This window comes from Lathyrus oleraceus, chromosome 3 (genome assembly GCF_024323335.1).
Source record: "Lathyrus oleraceus cultivar Zhongwan6 chromosome 3, CAAS_Psat_ZW6_1.0, whole genome shotgun sequence".
Classification (NCBI taxonomy): Eukaryota; Viridiplantae; Streptophyta; class Magnoliopsida; order Fabales; family Fabaceae; genus Lathyrus; species Lathyrus oleraceus.
Genome location: NC_066581.1, coordinates 362,684,003 through 362,699,119, shown reverse-complemented (window position 1 = coordinate 362,699,119; position 15,117 = coordinate 362,684,003). Strand labels below are relative to the sequence as shown.

Sequence of the window (15,117 nt, the reverse complement as noted above, 5' to 3'; positions counted from 1 at the left end):
TCCACCATCATTAATCTCTTCGTCTAACCAACGGATCAAGTTCCTCTCTAGTTGTTCGAAACTTTGGATATTCCAAAAAAGCATCTTCATCGGAGATTTGACACTCGAATAAATAACATGGCCGTAGCGGCGATTCATATTAGAACAAATGAATATCGTTAAAAATTAGAAGAAATTGAGAAACTGATGTGAAAAAACTAATCACATCACACATCTATTTATACCGGATTCACCATGTAGCATCGTCAAAATAATGATGGATCCATTTTAGATAAATAAAACAACCGTCTATTGCAATTTCTGATCGGTACTCTATAATAAAAAATAAAAAGAATTCACCTATTTCAGTTTCGAATCTGTACTTAAATAGTGAAAATATAAAACAACCGTCAAGTGGAGTTTCGGTAAAAATTAAAAATAAAAAACAATTGCCTATTAAAATAAAAAATAATTGTCAGTTCCGAATTTACTTTTAAATGATAAAAAATAATTACATACATATTAATAAATTTAAATTATTTTATTATTATTAAAAAAATAATTAATATAGATTTATTATTAATTTTAATATATATTTTTAAATATATTACTTAATATATTATTTAATATATATTAAAATAAATAAATAAAATAACGTTTTTTTAACGTTGACCGTTGTTCTATAGAACACCCATTCGTTGAGTGGGTGTTCTATAATAAGAGAATTTTTCTGATTTGAAAAGATGATAGTTTGATATATGTTAATTAAATAAATGATATATTGGCTATCCTTTTCTAATAAAGTGATATATTTGAAAATTTTCCCAAAATAACATATTATTGAATTGGAAAGAAGTAGTAATTCATATCATCAACTTCACCCCACTTTATGGTGTTTACTCTTTAGTGATGCTGCTTGTTCAATCAATCAAGATAGATATCTGCTTCAACTTACTCTGATTTCCAAACAAGCATTCAGCTCTCACATACATTATCTTATACACCTCTTCCCAAAAAACAAAACAAAAAACCCTCTACTATGAGGAAAATAAGAAAAAGAAAGGAAAAATTATAAAAAATATAATATAAAAAAAATCTATGTACAAAGTTAAAAAACTTAACAAGCTAACTGATTTCTACAAGAAGAAATCTCTTCAAAAATTGGAAGTCTCTTTGATCTAAGTGGACCCCATTCATTCATCAACTGTTCTATGCCTTTGATAAACTCATCATCAAGAACCAAAAGATCCAATGTATGTGATGAAGGTATCAATGATTTCAACTCTATTACAAGATCTTCAGCCCTTTTCCTAGACTTTATATCATCTGAGCCTGGAATTTCTCCTTTTAGTATATCATCAACAATCAATTGGGCATCTTCATACCGAGCTTGTCTAATGAGACATAGGCCCAAGTTACATGCCTTGTTACAATCCGGGTCGATCATTTGGGCTTTTCGATACACCACCTCGGCCATAACGTAATTCATCTTTTGCATGTAGGCCCAACCCAAGTTTCCCTATTATGCAATGACATTTAGGTGCGATCATATCAATATTAATGTCCAGATTCCATCAGAATTATGTATAAAAGAATCTTGATACCAAGTACACAATTATAGTGTGTAATCAAAAGTGAGGTATAGTTAAGATAAAATACCAATAATCTTGAAGTTTCTTGTTTAATAGAAACTTGAAACTTCTTGCCATGAGATCGTGCAGTTTTTGTGAGTTTTCCATTGAAGGCTTCCCCTTGGTAGATCAATTTCAGCTTCCTCTTTAGCAAATCTATTTGCTCATCTATTTTCCCACTTTTCTATCATTCACGAGAAATTTAAATTAATGTAGAGTATATTAATGAAATAAAAAGTATAAAGATGCTACCCAATATTAGTTGGGTTAAAATGAGTATATACAGCTGATGGCAACATTTTTCCTATATTTATATATAAATGTATGATTTGTAGTACCTTGTAAAGATCAATGAGTACATTATCAAGGGATTCTTGAGACTGTTTGGAGCAAAGGCCTCTAAAGGAAGAGATAGCTTCAATGGCTTCTTGGGATCTATCTAACTGCTTCATCACCACAGCCATATCCTTTAAAGCACTATCCACTTTATCCCTGACATTAATTGCTTTCCAAAATAATACGATTGCGGCTTCCGGGTCCTTTTCTACCAGCTATATAATTCATATTATTAATGTTATTAGGGTAAAAATTATGTCACACTCAAACCATATTAGGATATTTGAGAGGTAGTATAGGCAAGAGACATAGAAATTAAAGGGAAGGAAAAATAAGAGTATAGAGTGTAAATTAAAATTCGAGAAATCATATTGAAATGTAGTTGAATTGTGGTTGTAATCAAGTTGCATCACACTTATGTCGTCAACCTTTATATTGAGATGTAGTTGAACTGTGGTTGCAATAAAGTTGAAGAAATTTTAAAATCTTATATACTTGCAACCACAATTTAAAACCCACAATAACAAAATCTAAATTTATATCAGAAAACATTAACTAATTAGTTCACACACTTGAAAAAAAAACTCAAAATCTCGAGATCTGCTCTAATTCTATTGAGTCTTAGAACTCATCTTATCTAAATTTTTTGTAAGAACAAAATAAAATTTGAACATATTCAAATTTACGTTTCGTTACAATGCATACATGTTTTCTGTGAAAAATTTGAAACCCACCCATTTTGCCATAGTCCATTATTTGAAACCCATCGATTTTGCCATAGTCCATTATCGAATTGAACAAACATTTACCCCAAACTAATTAATTTATAACTTAATATATATTAATCAAGTCACTTATATATGTCACTTATAGAAAACTATTTATGTTTTACATTTATGTCACTTTCAACCAAATTTGCCATAGATACAAAAATAATGATATCAAATATATGTCGTATAAAACTTATATCCCTAACGGTTATAATTCTATTCCAAATTTTATAACCTTTGGTTTGAGAAAACATTTTCCATTTTCATTTCTTAAAACTAATATTAATTTAGAATAAAAGAGACAATTATTTTGTATTTATCAAAATAATGAAATTGACAAAATAATTAGTATTTTTTATTTCTTAAAATGTATTCCCTCTCTTTCTCTCTCCTAAAATAAAAATAAGAGTATTTTTATTCAAAGAAATTTATTTCAAAATAAATTTTTCTTTCCTATTTCAAGGCAATTAATTAGATTTAATCATTACTTAATAAATATTATATTAAATCGCAGTTTTAATACCTCAATTTTATTTGATTCACAAAATTAATCTTTTATTTTAAATTCAAACCGTTATGATCACACTAACGTTTTTTTATAGAAAATCTAACTAATATTTTTCATAATAAATTTTATACGATGATCTTATTTACCTCGTTAATTTTAAGTGTTAAAATTTGAATAGAGATCAAAATTATTTGAATTTAGAATAAGAAATCACTTACATAAATCAGCTAAAACTAAGATATAATTACTACTTTATGTATTTAATCATTATTTTTCTTAATCTTAAACTCTTTAGATTTGAGGAACAATTTTAAAAGACTTTTTTTTTAGAGGGAGAGATTATCAATTTTAGTCAACATTTTATCTTTTCCTACAATGTCTCACTCCAACAATAAAAATTTCTCCTCATCATTTTCGCACAAATTAAACAGGATCTTAACTAAACTAAACACAGTAAATCTAAACACCATAAGAGAATTTTCATTCATGCATGAAGCATCGAGGAACGAGTTAAAAATTAAAATCAAACACACAAAAAGTCACAATCAGAAACCTTCAATAGAAATAGATTAACTCATAAAAACAAAAACAACAAAAATCTAGAATGTAAATAACTCTAAAAATTAATAAACGAAAAAATAGTAAAATCCAAAAAATGGAAGAAAAAAAGGGTAAGAAGTTGGAATAGTGTACCTGAGCATGTTTGGCTCTGACATAAGGACTATCACCAAAAGGAACCTTGTAAAGTACATGATAAACGTCTTCTTTCTTCTTCCCTGGTAAAAACAAACTCTTCTTGTTGTTGTAACTTCCTCTTTCTTCTTCCATTTGCAGGTTTTAGAGATAGAGAAGAAGAAAAGAAAACTCTTGTGTACACGCTTTGGAGTTTCAACTAGAGGAATAGGAATCGGAATGGGAATGGGAAAGAGAAAGAAAGATAGAAGTAATGAACCTGGATGGGTTTGCGTCTTTGTTCGTTTGAATTTGGTAGTTTATTCTAATGAGATTATCAATGACTGTTAGACGACGGTGGAACCAACGATTGGACACGTGTGCGGTCATGATTTATTTTGGAAAAGAGCGAGATGCTCACTGTTACTTTTATTTATTTATAAATAACATTATAAAAATTTAATTAAAATACAATTATGATATAAAAGAATTTTATAATGTGAGTTAATTTTAGACGTTGGATATTAAAATAAATTTTAAAAATTTATAAAATAATACAAATAGGTGATGATGATGAATCGACGGTGTAAATCGTTTTACATCTACGATATTGCATAATCTACTGTTACAATTATTGATAAAGCCAAAACTTGTATATAAAACCTACTGTTACAATTATTGATAAAGCCAAAACTTGTATTTTCAATTCAAACATGATTTTGTATATTTTTAATATTTTCCCTCATTTTCTAATAAGATGGCAATATTGTTCGATCAATATGTCATTAACCCATTAAAAAAATCATGATGAACATGAATTGAACTGAAATTGAAACAATTAAAGTATTATATTTTTTAATTAATCAAACTTTTATATTTATAAAAATAATTTTAGAACTGGTGTGCTAAGTAATCAGAACTGACATTGAAATTAAACTAAATTGAAATTGAAAAATAATAAATACTAAAAATAAAATTTAATTTTTTTAAATTATTTAAAAAATAATTTAATGATTCGCTTCTTTAACAAATAATTTGGTTTGAAAAAAATTATCTTCTACAATTCGGTATAATTTGTTATTTCAAAACGGTATATTAAATCCATAATTTTAATTCAATTCAATTTTTGGTAAATTAAAACGATTCAGTTTGATTTGATTTGGTTAATTTCTTTTATTGAACTATATCTCATGAGCAGTCTAGATGTTGATGCACAAGATGATAAAGATGAACAATGGAAATAAGAGAGAGAAGTGAGAATAATAACAAACTTTCACTACTCTAAAATGGTTACAGCAAACACACACACACATTACTCTGCTACACAACACAGACTGCAAAAAAGAAATAATAATATTATTTGTTCACACCACTCACTTACTTAAATACAAGTGAAACTTAATAAAAATACTAAAGTACTCTCTAACAAACTTTATCAACAAGTTTATGAAAATGAATTAATTTTAACATCGTCCCTTAATTCATATTCAGCTTAACCAAAACTAACAACATCAATTTCATCTCTCAAGCGGAGAAATTGACCAGTCTTGATCGCCTTCGTCAGAACATCTGTCAGCTGCTTCTGGATGCTATAATGCACAACTTCTAGCACTCCATTCTGAATCTGATTTCTCAGAAAGTGATACTTAGTCTTAATATGTTTGCTTCTCCCATGTAGCACTGAGTTCTTGGAAAGATTGATTGCGAACTTGTTATCAATCATCAGTCTCAAAGACTTGTTTACTTTGATCTTCAGATCCTGTAGGAAATTCAGAAGCCACGCAGCTTGACATGCAGTCACAACACCTGCAATATATTATGCTTCACAAGTTGACAAAGCAACAACTGGTTGCTTCTTGGAACACCAATAAATAAGACTTCCCAAAAACTTAAATAAGTATCCAAAAGTACTTCTTCTATCAACTCTGTCTCCACACCAATCAAAATCTGATTAACTCAGAAATTTTGAGTCAGTTTCAGCACTAGAAGGAAACAAAACTCCATACTTCAGAGTTCCCTTTATATACCTCAAAATTTTGATAAAATCTTGGTAGTGAGACCACTTAGGTTTATTGATAAACCTACTCACCATTCCAACTACATAGCAAATATCATGTCTGATATTACACAAATACCTCAGAGAATCTACCAATTGCTTGAACATTGTCGCATCTGCATCATCACCATTTGAATCATAATTCAATTTCTGATTTGTATCTGCAGGTATGACGATAACTTTACAATTCAGCAGCTCAAATTTCTTCAGAAGCTCAAGTTCATATTCCAGCTGATGTAAAATTATTCCTTTCTCAGAGTACATAATCTCGATCCCTAGAAAATAAACCATATTTTCTATATCAGTCATCTCAAACTCATTCATCAGCTCCTTCTTGAACTTAGCTATCTTATGTTCACAACTTTCTGTAGCAATATGTCATCAACATACAGACACACCAAAATCATATTGCCTTCAGAAGTATGTTAAACATAGACATCATACTTCATCTCACATTTCTAAAATCCTTGCTTCTTGAAAAATGAATTAATTTTCAGATTCCAAGCTCTAGGGATTTTCTTCAGTCCATACAAAGCTTTGTGTAATCTGTACACCATCCCTTCCTGATCCTTTTTCTCAAATCCAGGAGGTTGTGACACATAAACCTCTTCTTCTAATGTACCGTTCAGAAATGCAGATTTCACGTCTAAATGCATCAGAGGCCAATTCCCTTTAGTAGCTATCGCAATCACCAACCTGATTGTTTCATGTCTTGCTACAGACGCAAACACTTCAAAATAATCTAACCCATGTTTCTGTAGAAAACCTCTCACAACTAACCTTGCTTTGCGTTTGTCAATTGATCCATCTGGATTTAGCTTCACCTTATAAACATATCTCAAGCTGATGGCTTTCTTGTTCTTTGGAAGTTCTGTCAGGTTCCAAGTCTTGTTTCTCTCTATGGTATTAAGTTCTTCTTTTATGGCCTTCAGCCAGACTTTCTGCTTGAGAGCTTCTTATGTACTCATGGGTTCAGATTCTACTAACATGGCACATTGAATAACTTCCCCTTTAGAATCTACTTTAGTATCTTGCAGCATGTCAAACTCTACAAACCTTGTCGAAATATTTATGATTCTTTGTGGCCTCTAAACTTGTTCAAAACCTCATGGTTCTGGAATAGTATCAGATGTTGCAAACCTTCTCGAAGTGTTTATGATTCTTTGGACTTGTTTAAAACCTTTTGATTCTGGAATAATATCAGATGCTGGAACTCCAGAAGTACCTTTAGAATATAGAATATTACTAAAATCTGGACTACCAAAGGCAATGGATGGTGTGCGTTAGCAAAGAGCCATTAGGCCTTGGTCTTTGGCCAATGAGGAAGATCAGAAAGGGAGAACCCCCATTCTCATGTTCTCCCCTTGCCCGTCTCTTTCTCCTCTTGCCTTCATTTCGTTCACCAAAAATAGCCCCGCTGCGCCGAAAGTCACCTTCAGCGGCAGGGCTGCCCAGAAACTGAACATACCCTCCTCAAAACCTTTGTTTACTCACCCTCAACATGAATCCCTCACTGAAATCAATCAAAACCTATCCCTAATCCATAAATCTAATTTAGACATAAACCCTAAAATTTAGAACTTAAATTAAATGGCGATGTAGCATGGAATCAAGCAATTTGCATATGGTTTCTACTCAGTGCATCACAAACAGCGCCATAGTAACAAGAATTTGAAGAAAAGATGAAGAAAAATCACCGACTTTGAATGTTCTCAGAGTGTCCAAATCCCCAGGTTCTCTGATTCTTCTTTTCTTTCTTATTTACTATTTTTTTCTACTTCATTTTCTTTCTTCTTGCTTTTTTTGCATACACCATGTTTCTTCAATCTGTTTCAATGTGTTGTCGTTGTGTGACATAGTGTGTTTAGGATTAGTTTGATCCGAAACTAGAGTTTTAGTGTAAAACTTTAACTGGTTTCTATGGTGAACTCTGAGTGAAGGGTGAGGATGAAGGAAGAATTCAGTAGAGTAACTCTAGGGTAGATAGATGTTGCTGATTGCGAAAATTAGGGGTTTTTATAGTTGGATTTTGGAAATTCATATGGAAAGTTAGTTAAGATTAGGATGATATGAGTCATTGGATTGTAATCCGTGGTAAAATGTGAAGGATGGTTGAAATTAGTTTGTGAACTTGTGTTTGTTAGGTGTGAGAATATGAGGGATATTCTACACTGATTTTGGTTGAGAAATAGATGTGAGTGTGTTAGTTTCAATGCATTTCAAGTTGAAGTTTTGTGTTAGTTGGAGAGGGATTGAACTGAATTTTGGAAGGGAGGTGTTTGTGCCTAACTGATTAGGGCAACTAGGTCAACTTAGGGTAGTTGGTTAGGAGCTGGTTGTTATGAAAGTTAGAGCTTGTTTAAGGTAGTTGAATTGGTTAAGAGTTAGTTGTGAGTTAGTTAGTAAATTAGGATTAGATGAATTTATGGCTATTGGATATGAACCCGTGACATTGGTAAGGGTGGAGAGTCAACTTCTGAAAATTAGTTAGCATATGTGTTAGTTTGAATGCCCAAAGTTTTGTTAGTTCAAAACTGGTCTTAGAGGGAAATTGGAAAATGGGGTATTTTGGCCCTTTGGCATAGTGTCGTGTGGCAGATTATTACATGGTAGTTATAACTCAGTTTAGGGTTTGTTAGTTTATTGAGAATGGATTAGAAGTTTGGATAAATTTGATTTAAGTGAGGTTCAAAATGATTGAATCTTAGGCTCCAACTTGAATATGAATGAGCGACTTATATGGTGAATAAATTGTGTTATTGTTTTGAATGTGGTTCTTATGATAATTGAATTATCTTGAAGCATGTTGGCTATAGGTTTTATGTATGATGTTGCATCATATTATCTCTGAATCAATTCATGCTTGTCCTGGATTTGATGTAACATGCTTTAGGGTCATTTGTTTTTGCATCTATTCATGTTGGTGTGGATGATAACCCTAGTTTGTATTTTGGTTTTGAATGACCTGTTATAAGTAGATGAAACTTGATGCTTGTGTTGCTTCAGTTGTGAGCCATAACATGTGTTTTAGGGTGGCTCTGAGTTGAATCTATTTGTGAACTGATTGTAAATTAGCCTTTGGATCTGAATTGAACTATATGTGCATTGCTGAAACTGGTGTTATATGGACTTGTTTATTTATGGCATTGCATTATGTTGATGTTGTAGTCTTTTTGTAGGTTGGGCATGAAGTTTATGCAGCCTGGTTTATTGGTTGGGCATGAATTTAGGCATGGTCCATGAAGCATTTTAGAAACATTGAAACTACTTGGACATGAAGATATGTGATGATAATTGAAGAATGGAAGCAAACTGAAGCTGAAAACAGTTAGGTCTTAGGTAAAATTGGGGTCCTGGTCAAACTTCGGTCAATTGTTTGACAAGAAGTCAATAGTTGACCAAAAATCTATTGTCGGTCAAGACTTGGATTTTTCAAGTATCAATTTTGTAATATTTTTTTCTTGTATTTTGGTACATTTGAATGTAATGTTGACTTGCACTTCAAGAAACAAAGCTCCTTTATATTTTCTTTCCATTTCTTTTGTAATTTGAAGAGTTTTTTTTTAATATCCAGGTTTTTAAAAAAAATTTCAAAAATAAATATTTTTTCAAAAAAATTACAAAATTGGGCAATTTTTGCCCTAATTTTGTACATGGGCGCCACCGTAGTTGGCGCCTACCCTTAAAGGGTAGGGCAAGTCGCCACTAGGAGTGACGCCTACACTCTATTTTTTTTTTTTTTTTTTTTTAATTTTTTTTAATTTATGAATTTAGATTTATTATAAATTATATAAATTTATACTAATACATATATATAAATAAAATTATTTACAAGAATAATATATATATATATATATATATATATATATATATTAATTTATATATATTAATTAAATTTATAAGTAATTAATATTATTTATAAATTTTTGGGAAAATTAGGGTTAATCATGTTAAGGTTAATTTATCAAGTGCGACACTAATTAGGGTTAAGTAGATTGGTGTACAACCCAGATCTTTTCCTATAAATAAAGTGTTATTTCCTTGCATTTTCTTCACCACTGTTTCCTATCACTTTCTCTATCAAGTTGAGTTCATGGCATCCCCAAGACCGTCGTCATGGCAGCGAACATCATCAAGGCGCCCGGATCCTGAACAAGTAATCTTAAAAAGGGATGGGCATGTTATTTTCTCGCCTTTGAAACTCCCAATGGAGATGAAATTTTGGAACATCCGTTCGTTGGACCAACTAAAAAGGTCCTTGATGTCTTGGTTAGAGGGAGATTACCAACCTGGTGAAGTCATCAGAAGGATTCAGAGGCTTATAACAAGGTTCTCATTTGAAACTGGAGAAACGATACGTTGGTGGGTTGAAGTTGAAAGCGACATTGATTGCATCCAAATGATGCATGGATCAGACGACATAGTGTTAACTGTTGTAATTTCTTAGATTTTAATGGTTGTTTGTCATGTTGTTGTTGTATTTGTTATTGTTCTAGTACTTGTTCTTGTTTTAGTACTTGTTTTTGTTCCAGTATTTGTTTTTGTTTTAGTAATTGGTGTTGTAATGTTAGATGTTTGTGTTTGTTGTTCAAGTGTCATCTTCTATTTGGAATAAAAAGTAAACTTTAATGATAAATAGCATTGGTACACAGATTTATGAATATGAAAACTAAGTTGTGGAACTAGATCCACGATATGGACATTTGTTCTTATTATGCCCTAGTTGTCTACATATGCTACACTTCCTCTGCATTTTCTCTGCGACGTCCATTTCAGTTCTAATGCGCCTGCTATTTGGGCGACCACTTTTATTCCGCCGCATTGATTCGTTGTGCCAAACAATTTCCCCGTCATACTCTGGCCAATACGCCTCCAATGCTACCACCGGAAAGGGATTGTCGTATACATTGAGCAATGTTGCAACTTTGTAGATGGGAGACACTAGCGATAATGCATCGAAGTGGCTGTGTGAACACGCTGCAATGACATGGGAACAAGGCATACGATAGGCCTGAAATTGACCACAGTCGCACCAACGGTCTGGTATTAGGACCCTATACTCTTGTCTGGGCAGCCCTTGGTTGTGGTCAATTGTTTCCTTGACACTAAAAGTGTGGTCATGGCGGTCGAATTCCATAACCCGATGGCTGCTGGCTTTGGCAGATTCCTGCCTCATAAACTTCATGCAGGCATCACTATATACCTGACTCGTCTGCAACACTTCATGCCAGCGCCTGCCTCTTGTTACGAACAACGTTGCCATCCGAAAATAGGTCGCACTCACCAATGCGGTTACCGGGAGGTTACGTATGCCCTTAAAGACGCCATTCATTGATTCCACAAGATTTGTTGTCATGTGGCCCCACCTCACCCCATCGTCGTATGATCTAGTCCACTTCGCTCTATCGATATTATCGATCCACCTCCCTGCATCAGAATTTGCCAACACTATTTCCCGGCGGTAGTATTGGAATCCAGGTTGGTTTAATGCATACCCCGCGTTTATTAAATGTTGCTTCAAGAAGTTATCCTTGAACTCCCGCATAAAATTTTGAGCAATATGCCTGATGCAGTAGACATGGGTAGACGGGGGGTCATGCCAACCATTTGCTGGATTATTGTATGCACTGTCTATAGAAGCGTGCCTGTCAGAAATCACACAGATGCCAGCTTGTGGAGTCACGTGCGTTCGGAGATTCTTAAGGAAGAAACTCCAAGCAGCAGCCGTTTCTCCTTCTACCAATGCAAAGGCTATTGGGAAAATATTAGAATTTCCATCTTGTGCGACCGCCATCAGTAACGATCCTTTGTATTTCCCATACAGCCAAGTTCCATCGACTTGAACAAGTGGTTTGCAGAATGTAAAACCGATGATGCAGGGACGGAATGCCCAGAAAAGTCTATGGAATATTCCATTACCTTCTAGACGAGTTCCGTCAGGGGATTGTGCCGGCAAGGTCTCCATTATAGAAACCGTCCCAGGTGAATACAATCGTAGTGCAGCCAGGTAGCGTGGTAGTTGTTTGTATGACTCCTCCCAGTTACCGTATACCAGTTCAATTGCCTTGGTTTTCGCTAACCAAGCCTTTCTGTATGACGGTGTATATTTGAAAACAGCCACGCAATGGGAGATAATTGTTTTGACCTTCAGTGACGGGTCAGCCTCAACTAGAGGTAATATGGAATGGCAGATCATATCATGGCTAAGTTTGCGATGATCCTGTGCCATGTTGGTGTTGACGCAAATGTGAGCTTGAGAAATGGACCCTATCACCCACGCATTATGTTTCTTCTTGTACGATGCCATCAACCTATACCCACACTCCGGATTTTTGCATACAATAACGTATCTTTCCGGATTTGATTTGATAACATCGTAGTCAACACAGTTTTTCAAGTGCCAGTTCTTTATTGCTAACAGACACTCTTCCTTGGTCCGAAATTGGTCACCCTTCTTTAAGTCCTCATCAGACCTCATATATGGGTTGTAGAACATATCTGATGAGGGCTCATCCTCGCCCAAGTTAAGTGTTGTGAAGTGCGCAGGCGGTGAGTAGCGTTGCGCTATAGGTATTTGAACTTGGTCTTCGTCTTCAGAAACACGGTTCACCAAGTCATCAACCACGTCTTCAGCATCATCAACCACATCGTCTTCAACGTGGTGCTCAACATCTTGTTCGTCATCAATCATAGGATCAATAACCTGTGACTGAATATTCTGAGTTGGTTGAAATTGTTCCAACACAATGTACAACACTATGTATTCGTAACCAGAATACTCATGGTTACGAAACATGTATTTTGTCTCCATGTCATTTTGAATCAATGACTTATAAAACTTGACAGAGTTGTTTTCTGAAAAAAAAGGTTGTTGATAAAAAATTTGGGACACGGGTTGTCTTAGTTTGGACTCAATATTTTTCTTCAGATAAGAGAAGTCAGCTCCTCTATTTAGACAAAAACGAGTGCATTCGGTGTTTCTAAATAGGAAGCCAGACATATCACATTCATAAGTCTCACCATTGACGTGAGCTTTGATTTTGTATTGTGATGAAGATGCCATGTTTTGTGAAGGTTTTGTGAAGATATTGTGATGGTTTTGTGAAGATATTGTGAAGGTTTTGTGATGATATTGTGAAGGTTTTGTGAAGGTTTTGTGATGATATTGTGAAGGTTTTGTGAAGATTGCTGTGAAGATGTTGTGAATACCTTTGTGAAAATGTGTGTGAATATTTATACTGCAAGATTCCGACACATCTTTGCATGCATGTCTTCAACCAAGCCTTCCCCAAGACCAACGCATGCAAAACTTGGACACGTGTAAAGCATGCAAGAACTTGCAGGCAACGTGGAGCTGCATGCATGTAATAATTTTGCCACGTCTACTGCCTATCCATCAAATGTATTCTCCACATAGTCTGAACTTAGTCTCAGCTTTAGCTTTGCTTCCACCAAAAACTTAAACTTCTTGAACTTCCAATACTGAATATCACACTTCCAATACTAAACTACCTCTTTTTTCCATTATGTGTTTAAACAACCTGATTAATTATTTTAAATAATATTCCCACGCATGCCTGATTATTTTAAACAACCTCTTTTATTCAATTTTATTTAAGCTTAATTATTTATTTTAAACAACCTGATTATTTATTTTAAATAATATTCTCACGCATGCCTTCCACGTGTCACACCTTTGCATCATCAGATTCCACCAAGTCTTCCCCAAGACAAGACAACTCCCACCTAGTCTGCACCAATGCATGCCAACACTACCACCTAGCCTGCACCTATTCTGCAAGATTCCCACGCATGCCTTACACTTGTCACATTTTTGCATCATCAGATTCCACCAAGTCTTCCCCAAGACAAGACAACTCCCACCTAGTCTGCACCAATGCATGCCAACACTACCACCTAGCCTGCACCTATTCTGCAAGATTCCCACGCATGCCTTACACGTGTCACATTTTTGCATCATCAGATTCCACCAAGTCTTCCCCAAGACAAGACAACTCCCACCTAGTCTGCACCAATGCATGCCAACACTACCACCTAGCCTGCACCTATTCTGCAAGATTCCCACGCATGCCTTCCACTTGTCACACCTTTGCATCATCAGATTCCACCAAGTCTTCCCCAAGACAAGACAACTCCCACCTAGTCTGCACCAATGCATGCCAACACTACCACCTAGCCTGCACCTATTCTGCAAGATTCCCACGCATGCCTTACACGTGTCACATTTTTGCATCATCAGATTCCACCAAGTCTTCCCCAAGACAAGACAACTCCCACCTAGTCTGCACCAATGCATGCCAACACTACCACCTAGCCTGCACCTATTCTGCAAGATTCTCACGCATGCCTTCCACGTGTCACACCTTTGCATCATCAGATTCCACCAAGTCTTCCCCAAGACAAGACAACTCCCACCTAGTCTGCACCAATGCATGCCAACACTACCACCTAGCCTGCACCTATTCTGCAAGATTCCCACGCATGCCTTACACTTGTCACATTTTTGCATCATCAGATTCCACCAAGTCTTCCCCAAGACAAGACAACTCCCACCTAGTCTGCATCAATGCATGCCAACACTACCACCTAGCCTGCACCTATTCTACAAGATTCCCACGCATGCCTTCCACTTGTCACATTTTTGCATCATCAGATTCCACCAAGTCTTCCCCAAGACAAGACAACTCCCACCTAGTCTGCACCAATGCATGCCAACACTACCACCTAGCCTGCACCTATTCTGCAAGATTCCCACGCATGCCTTCTACTTGTCACACCTTTGCATATTCAGTCTACTTGAAAACGAGTATAAATAGAGGGTCATTCTTGCAAGTTTTCATCAACCACTAACACTTTTATTCAGAGAACTCCGGCGAAACTTCTCATCCACCAAGCTTCGTTCTACATTGCAGTCATGTCTCTTCTTACCATGGGCCAAGAACACAGAGGCACTAGGGCAAACATTGCCTCATTCATAAGTTTTTCTTGAACATTGCCTCTTTCGTATGTTTGTAATTTGTTTTTTAAAAGTCCAATCTAATGATTGTTTATATTGTTTGTTTTTAAAGGATCCCAAGAAATTTCGTCAACGTTCACACCCTATGCCTTATCCAGACCCATGGTGCGTACCTTACATAGAGCGTG

The 15,117-nt window shown here is 34.8% G+C and overlaps 1 protein-coding gene and 1 long non-coding RNA gene across 2 annotated transcripts; one reads left to right on the top strand and one right to left on the bottom strand.

Annotated features, from left to right (window-relative positions):
• Window positions 1-919: 919 nt before the first annotated feature.
• Window positions 920-4,211, bottom strand: LOC127127698 (protein SULFUR DEFICIENCY-INDUCED 1). Its single transcript, XM_051056948.1, has 4 exons — window positions 3,918-4,211; window positions 1,949-2,161; window positions 1,639-1,794; window positions 920-1,498 (listed from the first exon to the last, which is right to left on the bottom strand). Exons 1-4 carry the CDS (start codon window positions 4,050-4,052, stop codon window positions 1,097-1,099), a joined length of 906 nt encoding a protein of 301 aa, XP_050912905.1. The 5' UTR covers window positions 4,053-4,211; the 3' UTR covers window positions 920-1,096.
• Window positions 4,212-7,235: 3,024 nt separating this feature from the next.
• LOC127127697 (uncharacterized) lies at window positions 7,236-9,494 on the top strand. Its single transcript, XR_007805432.1, has 2 exons — window positions 7,236-7,685; window positions 9,132-9,494. It is a non-coding gene; the product is annotated as an uncharacterized LOC127127697 (long non-coding RNA).
• The last annotated feature ends 5,623 nt before the right edge of the window (window positions 9,495-15,117 follow it).